General features: G+C 43.3%; 1 protein-coding gene across 4 annotated transcripts in view; it reads left to right on the forward strand.

The window, feature by feature from the left end:
- Window positions 1–18678, forward strand: part of RBBP8NL (RBBP8 N-terminal like) — a 43129-nt gene extending 24451 nt beyond the window's left edge. For all 4 annotated transcript variants that reach the window (XM_083360843.1, XM_083360844.1, XM_083360845.1 and 1 more), the window contains 7 exons: window positions 193–275; window positions 2986–3149; window positions 4553–5339; window positions 7587–7698; window positions 11467–11528; window positions 12313–12439; window positions 16948–18678. In XM_083360843.1, the coding sequence (XP_083216969.1) occupies window positions 193–275; window positions 2986–3149; window positions 4553–5339; window positions 7587–7698; window positions 11467–11528; window positions 12313–12439; window positions 16948–17075 (1463 nt within the window). In that variant the 3' untranslated portion in view covers window positions 17076–18678. The remainder of the gene's footprint in view (window positions 1–192; window positions 276–2985; window positions 3150–4552; window positions 5340–7586; window positions 7699–11466; window positions 11529–12312; window positions 12440–16947) is intronic.
- Window positions 18679–19516: the final 838 nt, after the last annotated feature.

The raw sequence follows: 19516 nt of genomic DNA on the forward strand, positions 1-19516 counted from the left end.
GACTAAAAACCCCAGAATTTCCAGTATATCTTATGGGAGGTCATGTTGGTTAGCAATTTTAGGAACTGGATTGTCAGCAGATCCAGAGAGATCCAGGTTGGGAAGAATGGCTTGCAGTTTAAGAAAAGAACAGTCTCCATTTGCAGCACTACGTTGTCTGAAATAAGTGTTTGTGGTCCTTTCTTGTTACAGATCAGTCTCCTGAACACAGATTTTCTCCAGAAAGCAGAATCGCCCCTAACATCCTTCTCCAGGGAGACCATGTTCTTGATATGGTAAACAATTCCCTGTCTGACCCTTGTCTTTTTTCTTTTTTGTCTTCCCTCCTCACATTTGATTCTTGACTTTGGGCTAAAAGGTCTCCTGAAGATGAACATCTAAATTATTAGCTGGAAACAGCCTAGATCAGGGGTGTCCAACTTTAAGACCTGTAGACTACAACTTCCAGAATTCCCTAGTCAGCATGACATGGCTGGCTGAGGAATTCTGGGAGTTGAAGTCCACCAATCTTAAAGTCGCCAAGGTTGGACACCCCTGACCTAAATGAAGAGAGAAAAGAATCAAGTCATGGGCTTCTTTGTAAAAATGTTGACCATCTGCCAAATTATTAACCTTATGTTTAATAAGCAATTATGCTTAATGTTCCTATTTTATACAAGCTGGAGAATTTGGCTTGCCAGGTCCCGGGATTATTCTTTCAACTGCAGCCTTCAAAGTGATCTATTTATATTTGTGATGAACTGGTCTCCTGGGACCTTTCTAATTTAAGGGCTCTGTTCTTATAACTTACTTAATTGGATCACTTGGGAGATAATGTATTGTAGGGATCGGGCAAAACTGGGTTAATTAACTGACCTAGTCAACTACTGTAATCTCAGAGGATTATTTTTAACCCAAACCAGATGCAGGCACTCCCAGGGTTAAACTCACCCCAAGAGGCAAACATGCCATGGGGAGACCCAAATTCAACTAATGAAACCATTTTCATTCTCAGCCTCCAAGAAAAAGACCTGGAGGGTAGAAATGAAAAAGTAACCCTTGTCATATCTCCTAGGGAAGAGGGAAATGGTTATCAATCTGTATGTCTCTCTATCTATTTCTATCTATCCATTTATCCATCTATCATATATCTATCTAATATATCTCTATCTCTATTCATTCCCCTCTGTCTGTCTATCATCTATTATTTATCTGTTTGTATCTATCTATCTATCTATCTATCTATCTATCTATCTATCTATCTATCTATCTATCTATCTATCTATCTATCTTCATTCCTCTATTATCTATCTCTATCTATCTATCTCTATTATCTGTCCTTATCTATTTCTATTCGTGCATCTGTCTATCTATGATCAATCTATTATTTATCTGTCTATATCTATCTATCTATCTATCTATCTATCTATCTATCTATCTATCTATCTATCTATCACCAATCTATTATTTATCTGTCTGTCTACATCTGTCTCCATCCATCTAATCTATCATGATCATCTATCTCTATCCATTCATCCATCTATTTATCTCCTTCCATCCATCAACTGTCTGTCTCTCAGTCAGTCTATCTATATCTGTCTGTTTATCTATCTGTCTCTGTCTATCTGTCTATCTGTCTATCTGTCTATCTATCTATCTATCTATCTATCTATCTATCTATCTATCTATCTATCTATCTATCTATCTATCTATATCTATTATCATCTATCTATCATGTTTTTGAACCATCCATCTCCCTCAGAGAGGGACTCTGGGTAGAGTACAGTAAAGTGATAAATTATAAAAACAGTGATTAAAAATTAAAAATTTAGAAGGAGATAAGGATGATTAAATGCTGCTAAAATTATTTAAAAGGGGAACAGAGGACTCTCAGGGGACTAACCAGCCCCACAGCTGCCCAGCTCCTCTGAGCTCCCCATGCAAGTTTACAGACCCATGTTCTGACTGCCTTTCGGAAGGCCATGTGAGTTGGGAACTGTCTCTTCTGGGGGGGGTGTTCCAAAGGGTGGGGGCAAGGGCAGGGAAAGCTCTCTTCCTGGACCCTGTCCATCAGAGTTCTTCAAGTGACAACTTATGCTGTACCACATGTTTTTGAATGCTGTTTGCTTAATTAGGGAGTTGGGTAACGTCGCTGGCTCCTCAGACAAGCAGTCTCCAGGACCACCATTGGTTGGCTCTAGGGCGGCAACAGGCTCCTTCAAACCTATTGGCCGCCCCCTAGTGGCCAGCAGTATAAATAGCTGCATAGAAGCCTTGGTTAACAGTTCAGTTCCCGCATTCAGTAAAGCACGTTTCTGCCTGAACTCTCTCGCCTCGCCTCCTGCTTGCAACAAAGAACCCAGTACACAACATTATGTATATGACTTACATAAAAATCACATGATTTTAAGAGGGAATTAATGTTATGTACATTTCTATTTTAAATTCAGACTTGGTTCATTGCTTCTAAAGTCCGTTAAAGTACAGGGCCCTTGGTGCTCTCACAGCTTGTTCGTTTTCTTGCATACATTTCATAACCAAACCGGGTAACATCATCTGAACTAGAAAGGAGTGGGGTTTGCTTTAAATTAATACTAGACCAACTAGATCAACAAGTAAACAATACTCCCATCCAGGAGCTTGGTAGACAAGCAATCTATCAGTAAATAACAGCCTAATCAAGAAACAACCAAGAACACTCCTAATAACATTTTATATATATATATATATATATATATATATATATATATATACAGTATATATATATACAGTATATATATATACAGTATATATATATACAGTATATATATATACAGAGCAAACCCCACTCCCTTCTAGCATGGATGAGGTTACCTACTAGGGCAATGAAATGTCTGCAAGAAAACAACCAAGCTCAGAGAGCACCAAGGATACTATAATTCAAACCTAAGCTACAATCTTCTATCAGTCCCGAAAATTGAAGTTTTATTGTCCTCGCCTATTCCTCTCTCCCTTCTCTGTTTTTAGAGCTCTCAGAAGAAAGTCAACCAATTGCAAGGAGCCATTGAGCTGATGAGAACAGGATCCCGAACCTCCTCTCAAGAAAGAGATTACCCAGAAAGTGGATCCCCGCCCCTTCCAAGCAAAACGCCGCCGTCTCCTCAGTGCGACCAAAGTCCCAGCTTTGAAGCGTAAGCGGTTATCCCTCCAGTTCTTTAGAAATTTGGAAAATTTAGACTTTAGAAAAGAGAGGGATGTAAGAGTTGAATGGACTTGAACTACATAGTACATTAGATTAGTAGGCGCTAAACTGGGGTTGGCCATGTGTGCTTGGGTGTGCATGCATGCACGTGTAATTTACACTAGGGCTGTGCGTGCTTTAAAAAAGGGAAGTGTGCATTAGCAGAGGTATAGAATCAAGATGATGCAAAATCTTAATGCCATTTTATAATACCTTGGTAAGACCAGACTTGGAATGCTGCATCCAGTTTTGGTCGCCACAATGTAAAAAAGATGTCGAGACTCTAGAAAGAGAGCAGAGAAGAGCAACAAAGTTGATCAGGGGCTGCAGGCTAAAACATACAAAGGACGGTTCCAGGAATTGGGCATGTTTAATGAAAAGGATTAAGGGTGACATGATAGCAGTGTTCCAATCTCCCAGGGGCTGCCACAAAGAAGAGGGAGTCAAGCTATTCTCCAAAGCACCAGAAGGCAGGACAAGAAGCAACAGATAGAAACTAATCAAGGAGAGAACCAGCCTAGAGTTAAAGTGAATTTTCCTAATAGTCAGAACAATTAGCCAGTGGAACGACCTGCCTCTGGAAGTTGTGGGTGCTTTCATCACTGGAGGCTTTTAAGAAGAGGTTGGATAACCATTTGTCTGAAAAGGTATAGGGTGTTATTGAGCAGAGGGTTGGGCTAGAAGATCTCCAAGGTCCCTTCCAACTCTGTTACTCTGTTATTCTGTTAAGTGCTTTGGGTCTCTGCAAGGCCTCCCTCCCTCCCTCTTTAAAGCCGCGATCTCAGCTTTAGGCAAGGCAGGGAAATGCTGCCCTATTGCTAAAGAAGTTGACTCTTTAAATTTAGACTGACTCTTAAAATAGTGGCATCATTTTCTCTGGCTCAGAGAGACCCCCTTGAAAAAAGTCAGGCAGCTTTAATAAATTGGGAGGGAGCTACTGTGCTTGCCCTCCACGGGGCAGGAAATTCTTCTGGTTAGCACAAGTAGTCCTTGACTTGCAGCTGTTCATTTAGCAACCATTCAAAGTTACAGCAGCACTGAAAACTATGACTTATGACCTTCGCAGCATCCCCATGGTCACAGGATCAAAATTCGGGCATTGGGGGGGGGGCAGGATTGCTGGAATCTCACTGAACAGCCTCAGCGATCCGTTTAACGCCAGAAAGGGTTAGAAAATCAGGGTGCGACTCGTTTAACAACCGCCTTGCTTAGCGATGGAAATTCTGGTCCCGATTATGGTCATAAGTCAAGGACTACTTGTGCTAGGTCCCTCTATGGAAGAACCGGAGCTGCTTACAACGATGAAATCTTGGCAGTCCGTTTTCCAAGTGCTGACGGTGCTGATTCTTTTAGATTTCTACGACCCAACAAATCAGATTGCCGGGCTTCCCCCTCTTCTTGTGAGAACCTGAGGTTTACCACCAAAAAAGAACAGCTCTACCTCTTCAACCAAAGTTTAGCCCTGCATCATCTTGGCCTCCGGAATAACCCCACCGGCAAAGAGGGCGATTTCCCTCACCACCTATTACTGGCTAAGGAAGTAGGCAGTCGAGTGAAGCCCCAGGATGAGTGGGAAGACCAGGCGACCATCTTGGATTTCCCTGGCGCCGTGTTGTACATGAAGGACCGTCACCTGGAAAGCAGGCTCCAGCTTCTTAGCAGCTCAGAGAGACTCCGTTGTTTGTTGATGCAGCCGCAGCACGGAGGAAAAGGAAGAAGAGAAGACAGTTCAGATCAGTCTTGGTGCCAGAGCCCTTCCACACTGCCAAGCGTCGGCAAAGAAGGGAAAAAGGGAAGAGCCAGCCCAAAAGATTTGATGGACGATACACTGGAGCAGCTGTTCCAGGTCAGTAGAGAAAACCTGGATCAAGGAGAGAATACCACAGCTGGGCAGGACAATTCCACCGAAGTTCCTCTGGATTTATCGGATTATGGAAGGGGAAGAGAAAGCGGCGCCAACTGGCCTCAATCCTCAGGGAAACGTGAAGGGCAAAGTCCAGGCAGAGATGAGAACGAAGACACTGCTGTTCAGAAAGCCACTTTATCCAGCTGGCTTGGTATAATCCAGAAACAGCATTACGGGAGCCAACCACTGGAACAATTCCCAGCCAGAGCCAAGGAAATTATAGCAGTTTCTCCGGTAAGAAATATATTTTCCATCTCTATGACTTTTCTTCAGCTATTTCTGCCCCAACCATTTCCTCTGTATATTCAGCTATCGCGTTTCCCCCAAAATAAGACCGGATCTTATATTGATTTTTCCTCCAAAAGACGCATTAGGGCTTATTTTGAGGGGTAGGTCTTATTTTGGGGGAAATATGGAATTAAATGCATCCGTCTGGCTGACAATCTAAACTGGGGCTTATTTTGTGGATGGGGCTTATATTATGAGCATCCTGAAAAATCATGCTAGGGTTTATTTTCCGGTTGGGTCTTATTTTGGGGGAAACAAAGAATTCACACATACTGGTAGTCCTTGACTTATAACAATTCATTTAGTGACTGTTCGAAGTTACAACGGCACTGGAAAAAATGACTTATGACCGATTTTTCACACATGTGACCACTGTGGTAACTCATTGGTCACGTGATCAAAATTTGGGTGCTTGGCAACTGACTCATATTTATGACTGTTGCAGTGTATTGGGGTCATGTGATCACCATTTGTGACCGTCCCAGCTGGCTTCCAACAAAGTCAATGGGGGGAGCCAGATTCACTTAAGGACTACACAATTCGCTTAACGACTGTGGCAAAAGCTCATAAAAATGGGGCACAACTCACTTAGCGACATAAATTTTGGGCTTAAATGTGGTCACAAGTTGAGGACTACCTGTACTTTGAGGCCACTTATAATTGCTTACAATTACACTTGGCTGTCAATAGCGTTGGCCTAGCTAAGGTTTAATTAGGCCGTTATGCTACACTAAAGTATTGATGGTCCCTGAGAATTGACTTCAATTAATACTGAATTCACTGAATTTTAAGGGACGCGGTGGCTCAGTGGGTTAGGACGCTGACCTTGTCGATCAGAAGGTCGGCAGTTTGGTGGGTCGAATCCCGAGTGCCGCGTAACAGAGTGAGCGCCTGTTACTCATCCCAGCTTCTGCCAACCTAGCAGTTCGAGAGCACGTAAAAATGCAAGTAGAAAAATAGGGACCACTACGGTGGGAAGGTAACAGCGTTCCATGCGCCTTTGGCGTCCAGTCATGCCGGCCACATGACCACGGAGACGTCCTCGGACAAGCGCTGGCTCTTCGGCTATGAAACGGAGATGAGCACCGGCCCCTAGAGTCAGAAACAACTAGCACGCATGTGCGGGGGAACCTTTACCTTTACCTTTAACTGAATTTTGAGTTTCATTCAATATTTTGAAAAATAGATTAAGATCTGAGTTAACCTTGTGAATGAAGTCCCGACAAAAGGAAATAAGTGACACCTCAATTTAATAAATCATTCTGGGGAAGTGTTCTCCATTATTTTTATTCGTTATTTTTATTTGTTAAATTTATTGGCTGCCTATCTCGCCAGGGGGCTACTCTAGGAGGCTTACAATAATAAAAAAAGAAGAAGTGTAAGAGTGTAAAGAGAACGGAAGCAAAATAATAGAACAATGAAATAAGCAATGACAAAGTGTTTCCATTGAAATACCCATCAAAACTAAATGTTGCTTAAAGGTTTTCCCCTTTATTTATATTTCCTTTCCCTGGATGCTGATAGTCCTTCAATCTTCACAACCCTTCTCCAAGGCCTACACATTCTATACCAGGGGTCTTCAAACTTGGCCCTTTTATGACTTGTGGACTTCAATTCTCAGCACGCTGGCTGAGGAATTCTAGGAGTTGAAGTCCACAAGTCATAAAAAAGGACCAAGTTTGAAGATCCCTGTTCTATACATTCCCCCACGTAGGAGAGAAGTCTAAACTTTGGGGATGCAACCCAGATGTACATTTTGTCCATTGTATTTGAAGTCTGCTAAGCCAAAATCTGTTAAATTGAGGGCTTACTGTGCCAACTAGCCAAAGTTGCCCTGTGGTACAAATGCAGATGGTAAATCTTCCACTCACGTGAATACAATAATTAAAGAGAGAAGCAACCTAGAATTAAGGAGAAATTTCCTGTCAATGAGAACGATTAATCATTGGAACCACTTACCTCCAGAAGTTGTGGGTGCTCCATCACTGGAGGTTTTCAAGAACGGACTGGCCAGCCATTTGTCCGGCATTGAACAGGGTCTCCTGATTGAGCAGGGGCTTGGACTAGAAGACCTCCAAGATCCCTTCCAGTCCTATTGTTCCATGTTCTGTCCTCTAGCATAGTCCTTGTGAATGCTACAAGACTTTGTAAAGCTGTAACATTTCTCTCTCTTAAACTCTGTGGCCTCTGCAGATATCTTTGCCACAACCAGCTGCCATGTCCAAGACAACTTCACATGATTCCACTGCTGACAAAGAAGTCCAGATGCCTTTTCGAGGAGAGAATCAAGACCCTGAGCAGCCAGGTAAAAGAGAGCCATATTTTGCGCTTTTTGGGAGATTGGAACACACTGTATATAAGACACTGGACAGCCGTTTGTCTGAAATGGCATAGGGCAGAGGTCCCCAACCTTTTGGGCACCAGGGACCGGTTACGTGGAGAGAAGTTTTTCCACAGAACGGAGGGGGTTGGTTTTGTGTGCTGTCTGCATCCCCAAATGGGGCTTTGCTTGTTTGTGCAGACCGGTTGCTGGCATACCGCAGCCCAGTACCGGTCCACAGACCAGGGGTCTCCTGTGAGCAGGGGGTTGGGCTAGAACAGGGTTTTAGGCAACCTTGGCTCCTTTATGAGTTGTGGACTTCAACTCCCAGAATTCCTGAGACAGCATGGCTCAGCTTGGAAACCTCTCCCTTTCCCCTCAGCATGGCTGGCTCAGGAATTCTGGGAGTTGAAGTCCACGAGTCATAAAAGAGCCAAGGTTGCCTACCCCTGATCTAGGCCATTTCAGTGTATTAGTTAAGCATTACCTCAGGGATAGGCAACCTTGGCTCTTTTATGACTCGTGGACTTCAACTCCCAGAATTCCTGAGCCAGCATGGCTCAGCTTGGAAACCTCTCCCTTTCCCCTCAGCGTGGCTGGCTCAGGAATTCTGGGAGTTGAAGTCCACGAGTCATAAAAGAGCCAAGGTTGCCTAGCCCTGGACTAGAAGGTCCCTTCCAATTCTGTTATTCTGTATATACGGGATATAGGATGTTTTAGAATAGCGACTTCCAGAGGAGGTAATTGAATTAAAGCAGGAATGGGGAACCGTCCCTTTGAGCTGTAGGCAATTGCAGCTCCTAGAATACCCTGGTTTAATGAATCAATGTTCAATTTTATTTAGGTTAAAAAGAACCTCCAACTGTACTGCTGATGTTTTTTGAGCTAGGGAGGGAGATGATTTTGACCAAAATGAAGCTTTGAGAAGTTCAAACAGGAACAAGCGATCAGAAAGAAACAAGCATAGCTACCTATAGCAGCAAAGCACCCTCTCCAGTTATATTGAAATCCCATATGTGGGCTTGCAAGCAATAACCCTTTAGCGAATAAAGGCGAATATAGGATGGCATACGGTAGGGTAGGGTAGGGTAGGGTAGAATAGAATAGAATAATAAAAAATAGACTAGACTAGACTATAGACTAGACTATAGACTAGACTAGACTAGACTAGACTAGACTAGACTAGACTAGACTAGACTAGACTAGACTAGAATAGAATAGAATAGAATAGAATAGAATAGAATAGAATAGAATAGAATAGAATAGAATAGAATAGAATAGAATAGAATAGAATAGAATAGAATAGAATAGAATAGAATAGAATAGAATAGAATAGAATTAGAATAGAATAGAATAGATACAGGGGTGTCAAACTCAATTTCATTGAGGGCCACATCAGCATTGCAGTTGCCCTCAGGGGGCCGGGTGGGTGTGGCCAGGGTGGGCGTGGCCTACTGGGTGGGCATGGCTAGAGTGCGTATGGCCTACTGGGTGGGCGTGGCTAGAGTGCGTATGGCCTACTGGGTGGGCGTGGCCAGCTCTACATCGTTGGCATCAAGGGTGCCTATGGGGGCCTGGGCAGGAGTGGGACTGATCTGAGGGTCTCTGGCAGGAGGAGGGTCTCTGGGCCAGGGCCAAGGCAGTGGGGGCCGTTCCCTCACTGTTTCCAGGATGGCTTCGCGGGCCGCATGAAAGCACTTCGCGGGCCGGATCTGGCCCCCGGGCCTTGTGTTTGACATGTCTGGAATAGAATAATGAGAGGAGAGGAGAGGAGAGGAGAGGAGAGGAGAGGAGAGGAGAGGAGAGGAGAGAACAGAACAGAACAGAACAGAACAGAACAGAACAGAACAGAACAGAACAGAATAGAATAGAATAGAATAGAATAGAATAGAATAGAATAGAATAGAATAGAATAGTGATAGGATGGGATGGGATGGGATGGGATGGGATGGGATGGGATGGGATGGGATGGGATGGGATAGGATAGGATAGAATAGAATAGAATAGAATAGAATAGAATAGAATAGAATAGAATAGAATAGAATAGAATAGAATAGAATAGAATAGAATAGAATAGAATAGAATAGAATAGAATAATAACTTTATTGTCACTTTAAATGTACACTAGGCAGCTTGCATTAAAATGAAATTCTGTTGCCTTCAGCTCTCAAAGGGTAACCACCTCCAATATACTCTACATAAACATGACCTCCCCTGATGGCTTCTAACAAGCAAAGACAATTGGGATATGTTTAATGACCACAGCAGTGATTTGCTTAACAACCATGGTAAAACCAGGTGCAGGTCATTTAACAACTTCCTTGCTTAGCAACGGAAATGCTGGTCTCAAATGTGGTCCTAAGTCAAGGATTACTGTACTTTTCAGCTACATCAGATATCAATTAATCCAAATTTGAAAATGGCTTGCTGAACCACTGGTTCTAGAGCAGTAATCTCAATGCACGTTGGAGTTCTACCCATTCTTGAGCGACAGACATTTTTCAGGACGGACAAATTGCTAGAATATGAAACTTGAGATCCTTCATTTTCTCACCAGCTGTCATGTGTAGCTTCCAGAGAGCCCTTGTCATCTTCCCAGGAAATGTTTAAAGTTGCTCAACCAGTAATTTCATTTCTCCTACAAGGGAAGGCTCCCATCCAGGATTACGTGTACCATAAATCTTGTTAAACAAACACCTCGGAGTTTAAGTAAACTTGGAGTCTAATAGACAGTTGGCCTTTTGTGCTCAACTGTGGAACTTTGAGCCTTTCATCAAGAACGACTAGAAATTTTTGGCACTCATCCGACTTTATACAGTCCTGAATGAGCCCCACCCTATCAGACCCTGAGTCCAGGTCAACATTTTGATTTGGAACAGCTCCCCAGAGTCTACAGAGCTCAAGCATTGCCTCCTTCAGTACCAAAATCAACCAAGGGAATAGCTTGCCTTTAGAAGGTGGGGTGCTCCATCGTGGAAGCTATTAAAAAGTGACTGGACAACCAAAGAAGAAATAGGGGAGACATGATAGCAGTGTTCCAGTATCAGAGGGGCTGCCACAAGGCAGAGGGGGCCAGGTTGTTCACCAGAGCACCAGAGGGAAGGACGAGAAACAATGGTTGGAAACTGATCAAAGAGAGAAGCAACCTGGAATTAAGGAGAAACTTCCTGACAGTGAGGACAATCAATCAGTGGAACAGCTTGCCTCCAGAAATTGTGGGCGCTCCATCACTGGAGATTTTTAAGAAGAGACTGGACATTCACCTGTCTGAGATGGTATAGGTTCTTCTGCTTGAGCAAAGGGCTGGACTAGAAGACCTCCAAGGTCCCTTCCAGCTCTGTTCTGTTCTATTCTATTCTCTTCTCTTCTGTTCTGTTCTGTTCTGTTCTATTGTATTCTATTCTATTCTATTCTATTCTAGCAGGGGGTTGGACTAGAAGACCTCTGAGGTTCCTTCCAACTCTATTATTCTATGTTCTAAAACTGGAACATGGGACCTTCTACAAATAAAGCAGAAGTCAAACACGCAACTGAGCAATGGACTCACAAATACTTATGCAATACTGTATGAATTATCCCTGATCCTGGCGATTAGAAAACCACGTGCTTTTCTGTTTTCTCAGCCCTTAAGGGGGAAAAACCCTTTTCTGCCCTACATACTTTCCTCTACTAAAAAAAAAAAGAGGGGGAAAAATGGCGTTGCTAGACCTTGTGACAGACGTTGATCTCCTTATATGCCTTTGTCTCTTTTAGATAATGGCGATGCTGACTCACTGAAGGATGATTCTGATGGGACCGTCGTATCTGAGAGTGAGGTCCGTTTCCATGTTTTGAAGGGGTCAAAGTCATCCTGTCTTTCAAAGATGGGATATGACATCATCAAACAGGATTGGGAAATTGGGTCTTCTGGATTTTGCTGAACTACAATTCCAAACAATCTTTCCTATTGGCATTGTTGATATGGATGGCTGAGAAGAGTACGGGTAGTCTTTGACTTTACGACCATTCATTTAGTAGCCACTTGGAGTCTTAGGTCAAGGACTACCTGTACTGTAATTCAGGAACTTCTAGAGATCTTCAGCTTCCTCACTACGGGTCTGAGAGTTTTGTAATTGCTTCCTGTCTCATTAGGCTTATTATTTAAGCCAGGGGCCTTCAAACTTGGCCTCCTTAAGGCTTGTGGGCTTCAACTCAAGCTGGCTGGGGATTTCTGGGAATTGAAGTCCACAAGTCTTTACTAAGTGACCGCCTGATTTAAACCACAATAAGAACCGCTTGTCTTATGGCTGTACCTAAAAGCACATGTCCCTGTGGTCATGGGAATATAACCAGACCTGATTTGAACATTTGTGAAAACCCGAGCAGTATTTTCAATGTAAGTGGAAAAGAGGACAGATTTCCTGAATCAGAAGTCCCCAACCTTGGCAACTTTAAGACTTGTGGACTTCAACTCCCAGAATTCCTCAGCCAGCCAAGCTGGCTGAGGAATTCTGGGAGTTGAAGTCCACAAGTCTTAAAGTTGACCCCTGCCTTAAATCACCTGACATTTTTCTTCATTCATCTTAAACCTGTCTTTATCCATTTCTCTGATTTATATAGACGGTTGGTACTCGTGAAGAAACAGCTCTCTCAAGAACTTCGGTAAAAGACGAATACTGCTATGTTTCTGAGAACATTCAGAATTTGCAGAAGAAACGGAAAAGGGGCCACGATTCGTCAACGAAAGGTACAAAATTCTTCCTTTACAACTATTTTAGATTTTGCATCCCAAAATGTCATACATTGCCCTGATTTGTGCATAAAATAATCCATAAATATAACCAAGGATTAAAGTGCCGGCTTAGAAACTAGACCACGAGTTCTAATCCTACCACAGGCATAAAAGCCAGCTGGGCAACTTTAGGCCAATCACAGGAGACTGGGAACTCTAATCCCGCCTTAGGCATGAAAGCCAGCTGGGTGACTTTACGCCAATCACAGGAGACTGGGAAGTCTAATCCCGCCTTAGGCATGAAAGCCGGCTGGGTGACTTTACGCCAATCACAGGAGACTGGGAAGTCTAATCCCGCCTTACTAATGAAAGCCGGCTGGGTGACTTTGGCCAATTATCAGGAGATGATGAGTTCTACTCCTTAGGCATGAAAGCCAGCCCAGTCCACCTCACAAGGTTGTTGTGGAAAAAACAGGAGGAGGAAGGAGTATTAAGTGTGTTTGCAACTTCCCTGCAAAAGGGCAATATTTTCACCCGGTTCATTCCAGTAAAATTACGATTGCAATATCCATTCTTTTCCTCCTCCAGTAACCTGGATGCTTTCAAGAGCCCTGGAAAACTTGATTCTTACCCAGCCACAGTTTCCCACTTCTCTTTTTAGACCTTCATGCTTTTAGTGTATTTCCCTCTGACTTCTACTATGTGGAATTAGATCTCTGTCAATCTCTCTCTCCCACTTTCAAACTCCATCCTTATTGTCAACTACAGGAGGTAGTCCTCAACCTACAACCACCAAAATTTATGTCGCTGAGCAAGAAATTTGTCAAGTTTTGCCCCCTTTTACAACCTTTCTCACCACGTTTGTTAAGTGAATCACTGCAGTTCTTCAATTAGTAAGCCGGCTGTTAAGTGAATCTGGCTTTCGCATTGACTTCGCTTGTCAGCAGGTCGCAAAGGGAGATTACGTGACCGCGGGACACTGCCACTGTCATAAATGTGAGTCAGTTGTCAAGCATCTGAATGTAAATCCCATGAGCCTGGGGATGCTGCAATGGTCGAAAGTGTGAAAAGCGATCATAAGTCCCTTTTTTTTCAGTGTTGTTGTAACTTCGAACAGTCCCTAAATGAACCGTTGTAAATCGAGGACTATATAGACAGGTTTCCATGCCTCTTTAGGTTTACTACCATCTTTTCTAACAGTGTCCTCTGGGCTCTGACAAATTGCTGATGGGATTGGTTCAAGAAGAAAACTGCCGAAGGAATTATGGGCCTGTTGTTCCCTCCATCCTGGATTCCATGCTGTATAAATATTTAACCCAAGTTATACAATTGCGCTGCGATAAGACGCGGAGCAGAGACTCCGGCGTTTTAGCACGGAGTGGGCTTTTCTCTAAATGGTGATCCAAACCCCAGCTTGGAGAGGGAAAGGGGAAAAACTTCAACTTGAGTAAGTGTGGTACACACACAGTCCTGCTTGTTTACTTGGCCTTTTCGAAGGAACCTTGATTGACAAAGCACGCCCAGGTTCCCTGAAAGAATTATTGACTTTGCACAAAAGCGTTTTCACACAAATGGTGTTTATTCTACAAACAAGGATCTACAGAAGGGGTAAGCTGCTAACAATAGACTACGTTGTACAGGTATTTCCTACAGGTGTGACTAAGCAGGACATTGATAAAGGCTGGGCACAAACACTCTCTGGCCTGATAACAATTTAAACACTTCGCGTCCCAAACTCCTCCCTTCGTTCTGTTTGCCCGGACAAAAATTGGGAGAGAACCGAGTTGGCCAGCTAACAGAGAGATATGGTGGTTGCAGGGTTTTAAAATGGGGCATGTTTGACAAGTGCCACCGTGCCTTTCCGACAAGCTCTGATTAATCTGGATGGAAAATATTAATGGCGCTTTTTTTTCTTGTTTAGCCCTCCCAGAGCTGGGGCTGGGAAGATGTTAAACAGGCAGCAGAGTAGAAGAAACTGGAGCAAGCCCTCTAACCTGGATCACACTGCTGAATTTATGAGAGAGAATATTTACAGCTCAGGGTGGAACTGAGGGGTCACTGGTGTTCTCGGAGCTTGGGTGTGTTCTTGTAGACATTTCATTACCCAACTAGGTAACTTCACCAGTAATAGAAGGGAGTGGGGTTTGCTCTGAGTTAATACTAGACCAGGGGTAGGCAACCTCGGCTCTTTTATGACTCGTGGACTTCAACTCCCAGAATTCCTGAACCAGCCATGCTGAGGGGAAAGGGAAAGGTTTCCAAGCTGAGCCATGCCAGCTCAGGAATTCTGGGAGTTGAAGTCCACGAGTCATAAGGGGGGCCATAGTTCCCCCATGCTGGCTCAGGAATTCTGGGAGTTGAAGTCCACAAGTCATGAGGGGACCATAGTTCCCCCCATGCTGGTTCAGGAATTCTGGGAGTTGAAGTCCCAGAATTCCTGAGCCAGGCATGCTGAGGGGAAAGAGAGAGGTTTCCAAGCTGAGCCATGCCGGCTCAGGAATTCTGGGAGTTGAAGTCCACGAGTCATAAAAGAGCCGAGGTTGTCAACCCCTGTACTAGACCAACTAGATCGAAAAATAAATAATACCCCAATCAAGGAACTTGATAGGCAAGCAAGCTATCAGTAAATAACAGCCTAGTCCAGGAACCACCAAGAACACTGTCAATAACATCAAGAGGGCAAACTACTGTATATAAACAGAACAAACCCCACCCCCTTCTAACTCTGATGAGGTTACCTAGTTGGGTAATGAAATGTCTGCAAGAAAACCACCAAGTTCAGAGACCACCAAGGGCCCCACTGCTGAACATTGTCAGCAGGCTATTATTTGTAGCTGTGTCTCTCTTTTAAAAAAAACGATTCTAAAAAAGACAAAGGCTCCCATCGGCTTATTTTGCCTATTGGGTGAAGTAAAGTGTAGGGTTTCCTCTAATCTTGATCACTCCTTTAAAAAATGATGGTCAGTTTCGGTCCAAGCCCTCTAGCGATTCCACCATATCAGCGTCCTGCTTCATTCAGCAATAGCAATAGCACTTAAACTTAGATACCGCTTCACAGTGCTTTACAGCCCTCCCTAAGCGGTTTACAGAGTCAGCCTATTGCCCCCAGCTATCTGGGTCCTCATTTTCTCGACCTCGGAAGGATGGAAGGCTGAGTCAACCTTGAGCCGGTCAGGATCGAACTGCCGAACTGCTGGCAGCCGGCAGTCATCAGAAATAGCCTGTAGTACCGCATTCTAACCACTGTGGCACCACAGCTCTTCAGCACTTGAAGGACCTTCTTTATAAGTGGAATAGAGAGAGAAATTAAGTGCCAGAGAAAGAGACAGAAAAAGGAAAGTGACAGAAGTTGGGGAAAGGGAACTGCAGGAAGATGGGTAGCCCTGCCCACTTTATTCTGGCCACACCCACTGGTTGCTCAAGCTGGCCCACTCTGCAGTCCCGCCAGATCAACCAAGGGACCCCATGGTTGGCAACTCCACAGGGGTATTTTATTCTTTTTCAAGTTTCAGATAGTAAAGCACACTACATTTGACTGTGTTTTATCCATTACAAGTAGTCCTCAATATACGACCGGTCGTTTTACCACTGTTTGGAGTTACGACGACCTTGGAACTGGTGTTTTGCAGCTTGTAAAACACTACCGGCCTTTGTGAAATGTCACTCTACTAATCCCATCTCCCACAGTTACGTGACTGCATTTCGAGAGCTTGGTTACCAGCTCTTCTTTATGACCACTTGTGGTGTCGCGCAGTCACACAACCACAATTTGTAACATTATTTTTTTTTTGCTGGTTTCCAAGGTCATTGGATTTTGTTTGTTTTTGTTTTTGTTTTGTTTTTTTTTTGGCAATTTCCAGAAAAAAAAAAAGCACATTTGGAAGAATGGGTTTGCTTAACCACTGCGCTGTTCACTTGTAACCCCATGATTCGCTTAATGACCAATGCAACAAATATTTTAAAAAAGGTCCAGTCATATGAGTGTAAGAACTTATGACTGGCTTTCCGGTCCCAGTTATTATTATTATTATTATTATTATTATTATTATTATTATTATTATTATTATTAATTTTATTTGTATACCGCCCTTCTCCCGAAGGACTCAGGGCGGTGAACAGGGCAGTACATGTTGAAAGACAAAATACAAAAATTAAAAGAGATTAAACAAAATGCCCACAACTCTTACAATAAGTTAAAACACATTAAAAAATAGGTTAAAACACATTAATAAAACCCAACCCCATCCCATCAGGCCAGGCCAGCTTGTTCGAAAAGGTAAGTCTTTAGATCGCGCCGGAAGGAGCGGAGGTCGGGCGCCATCCGGAGCTCAACCGGAAGATGGTTCCATAAATCCAGCGCGCCCACAGAGAACGCCCTCCCCCTGGGGGCCACCAGTCAACATTTTACCACCAGTTATGGTGGTAAATCGAGGACTATTTGTATTAGTGATTTTCAGAGAGAAGATTAATATCCCAGAGCGCACTCTGTCTAATGCTCCATTCATTCCGTTTCTTCTCCACAGCCTGCAAGAAGTCAGTTCGGGGACGAGAGAGTGATGCAGCCACCCACAGCCTGCCTGGTCCACAAGATACGAAGGACACGGCAAACCACAGTCCTGCTTTCACACATCATGAGCACGAGGAGACATAGCTTAAAAGCATTCTCCCTCGGACTTGCTTTGTAGACTAAGCTGCAGTCAAACTTTTCCGGTTCCTATCAAGAATCCTACGACAGCCACCAAAGAATTTTAGGTATTCTAGCTGCTCAGGTTAAACATCCCTCCGTGTTTAGCACAAACCTACATATGCAGTTATTCTGCTATCACAACCGAAATCGTGAGAAGTCGGACATCTCAAGCTGGGCGTTGTAGGATAATTTTAAGAATCACTTCTCTGATTATACTGGTAGTAAGAGAACAGGTAGTCCTCGACCACCATGGTGCCCCAAATTTCTGCTGCTCAGCAAGACATTCGCTAAGTGAATTTTGCTCCCTTTTACAACCTTGCTTGCCACGGTTGCTAAGTGAATTGCTGCAGTTGTGAAGTTACTGACACGGTTGTTAAGTGAATCTGGCGTCCCCATTGACTTTGCTGGTCAGGAGGTCATAAAAGGGGATCACATGACTCTGGGACACTTCAACCGTCATAAATATGAACCAGTTGCCAGATGTCTGAATTTTGATCACGTGACCACGGGGGTGCTGCAATGGTCATAAGTAGGAAAAACGGTCCTAAGTCACTTTTTGCAGTGCCGTTGTAACTTCAAATGGTCACTAAATGAATGGTTATAAATTCGGGTACTCTAGTGCTTTCTTCACAGGATGCACGGCAATAAAGATATTGTACATGAATTAAAAAAGAAATGCATTTGATAGGCTGAGCACCCTGGTGCCAAAACTACCTAAAACATTGCCAAGTACTGGTTCATCAATGCTGCGTTGATTAAATTTCTGCACAATCTGAAGTGTTATGTCATTATTGTTTTGCAAAATAATTTGCTAGAATTCTACATTTAAGAAGATAAGATAAGCACACTCGTAATAGGCGTTTCCTGTAGGAATTAACAGAGCTCCAGGGTTAGTTTTGACATGCAATGAAAGCATTTCATCAGGGATCTCCCTCTGAATAATATGGTCTTCAGCTGTGATGGCTCAGGAATTCTGGGAGTTGAAGTCCACAGGTCATAAAGGGGCCATTGTTGCCCATCCTTGGGCTAAAGCAGGGGTCTTCAAACTTGGCAACTTTTAAGACTTGTGGACTTCAACTCCCAGAGTTCTTCAGCCAGACAGAGTTGAAGTCCACAAGTCTTAAAGTTGCCAGGTTTGAAGACCCCTGGGCTAAAGGAACATTTGGGCTCACATTAGGTAAATACTAGCCAACTTTCCGACAGCAGCTTACAAGACTTTAGAAGATTATGTCATTTTTGTCCTCCGGCATAACTGATAACTATCATGTTCTCATGCAGGTTCCAAAGAGATAGACGTCATTCTCAATTTACACTAAATTTCCAGAGAAGATCAACAAGGCACCTGAATCAGCCAGGGATAGGAAAATAGGCAAGCAAGCTAATCAGAGTGTTTGCAAATAGGCAAATGTAGACATGATGTAGCATCTTTGAATTATACATATACATATACATATACATATACATATACATATACATATACATATTAAAGGTAAAGGTTCGCCCGCACATCCGTGCTAGTCGTTTCCGACTCTAGGGGCCGGTGCTCATCTCCGTTTCAAAGCCGAAGAGCCAGCGCTTGTCCGAGGACGTCTCCATGGTCATGTGGCCGGCATGACTAGACGCCAAAGGCGCACGGAACGTTGTTACCTTCCCACCGTAGTGGTCCCTATTTTTCTACTTGCATTTTTACGTGCTTTCGAACTGCTAGGTTGGCAGAAGCTGGGACGAGTAACAGGCTAAGTGCTGTGGTTACAAAGCAGAAAAATACCTGACTGCAACAGGCTTAGGACCTCATTTCCCATTCAGTTGTTAAGTGAAACTTCACATAACCTCAGCTTACAATTTTACTTCTCCCTTCTCTATTAACTTGGCTTGCTGTAAGCCAATTGGGAAGTGCCCAAATCACATGACTGCAGAACACTGTGACGCTCATAAATGTTAGCATTGGTCGTACAGCTTTTTTTTTTTGCGCTGTTGTAACTTTGAATGGTTGCTAAACAAAACGGGGACTGCCGGGATAAGGAAAAGCTTTGCATCAAAATACCTTTAGGTGCAACAGATTGTGGCTGTCCCCATGTAGGGTTTTATCTGCACTTTATATAGGCAAATAATTTTGAAAATGAGTAACTGTGCTTTTCCTCAAAAATAGTCTGGTAATCTTGCAATAACAAAGAACTTTTGATCTTAGCAAACTTTGATTCTTTTTTTTTTCAGAAACCTATTTTGTTCACAGCTATAACAGTGTGGGTTTTTTCATATTTTAGATCTTCATTGCCAAATATTTTTCAAATTCCCAGTGACAATATTCTCTTCCATGATCAGACCTTAATTTCCTTGTTTTTTCAACTTGAACCTGTTTTCACACAAGCACCCAACAGTTTGAATTCCTTAAATGTTTCAGAGGT

The sequence above is a fragment of the Vipera ursinii genome, assembly GCF_947247035.1.
Source record: "Vipera ursinii genome assembly, chromosome: 3".
Lineage (NCBI taxonomy): Eukaryota > Metazoa > Chordata > Lepidosauria > Squamata > Viperidae > Vipera > Vipera ursinii.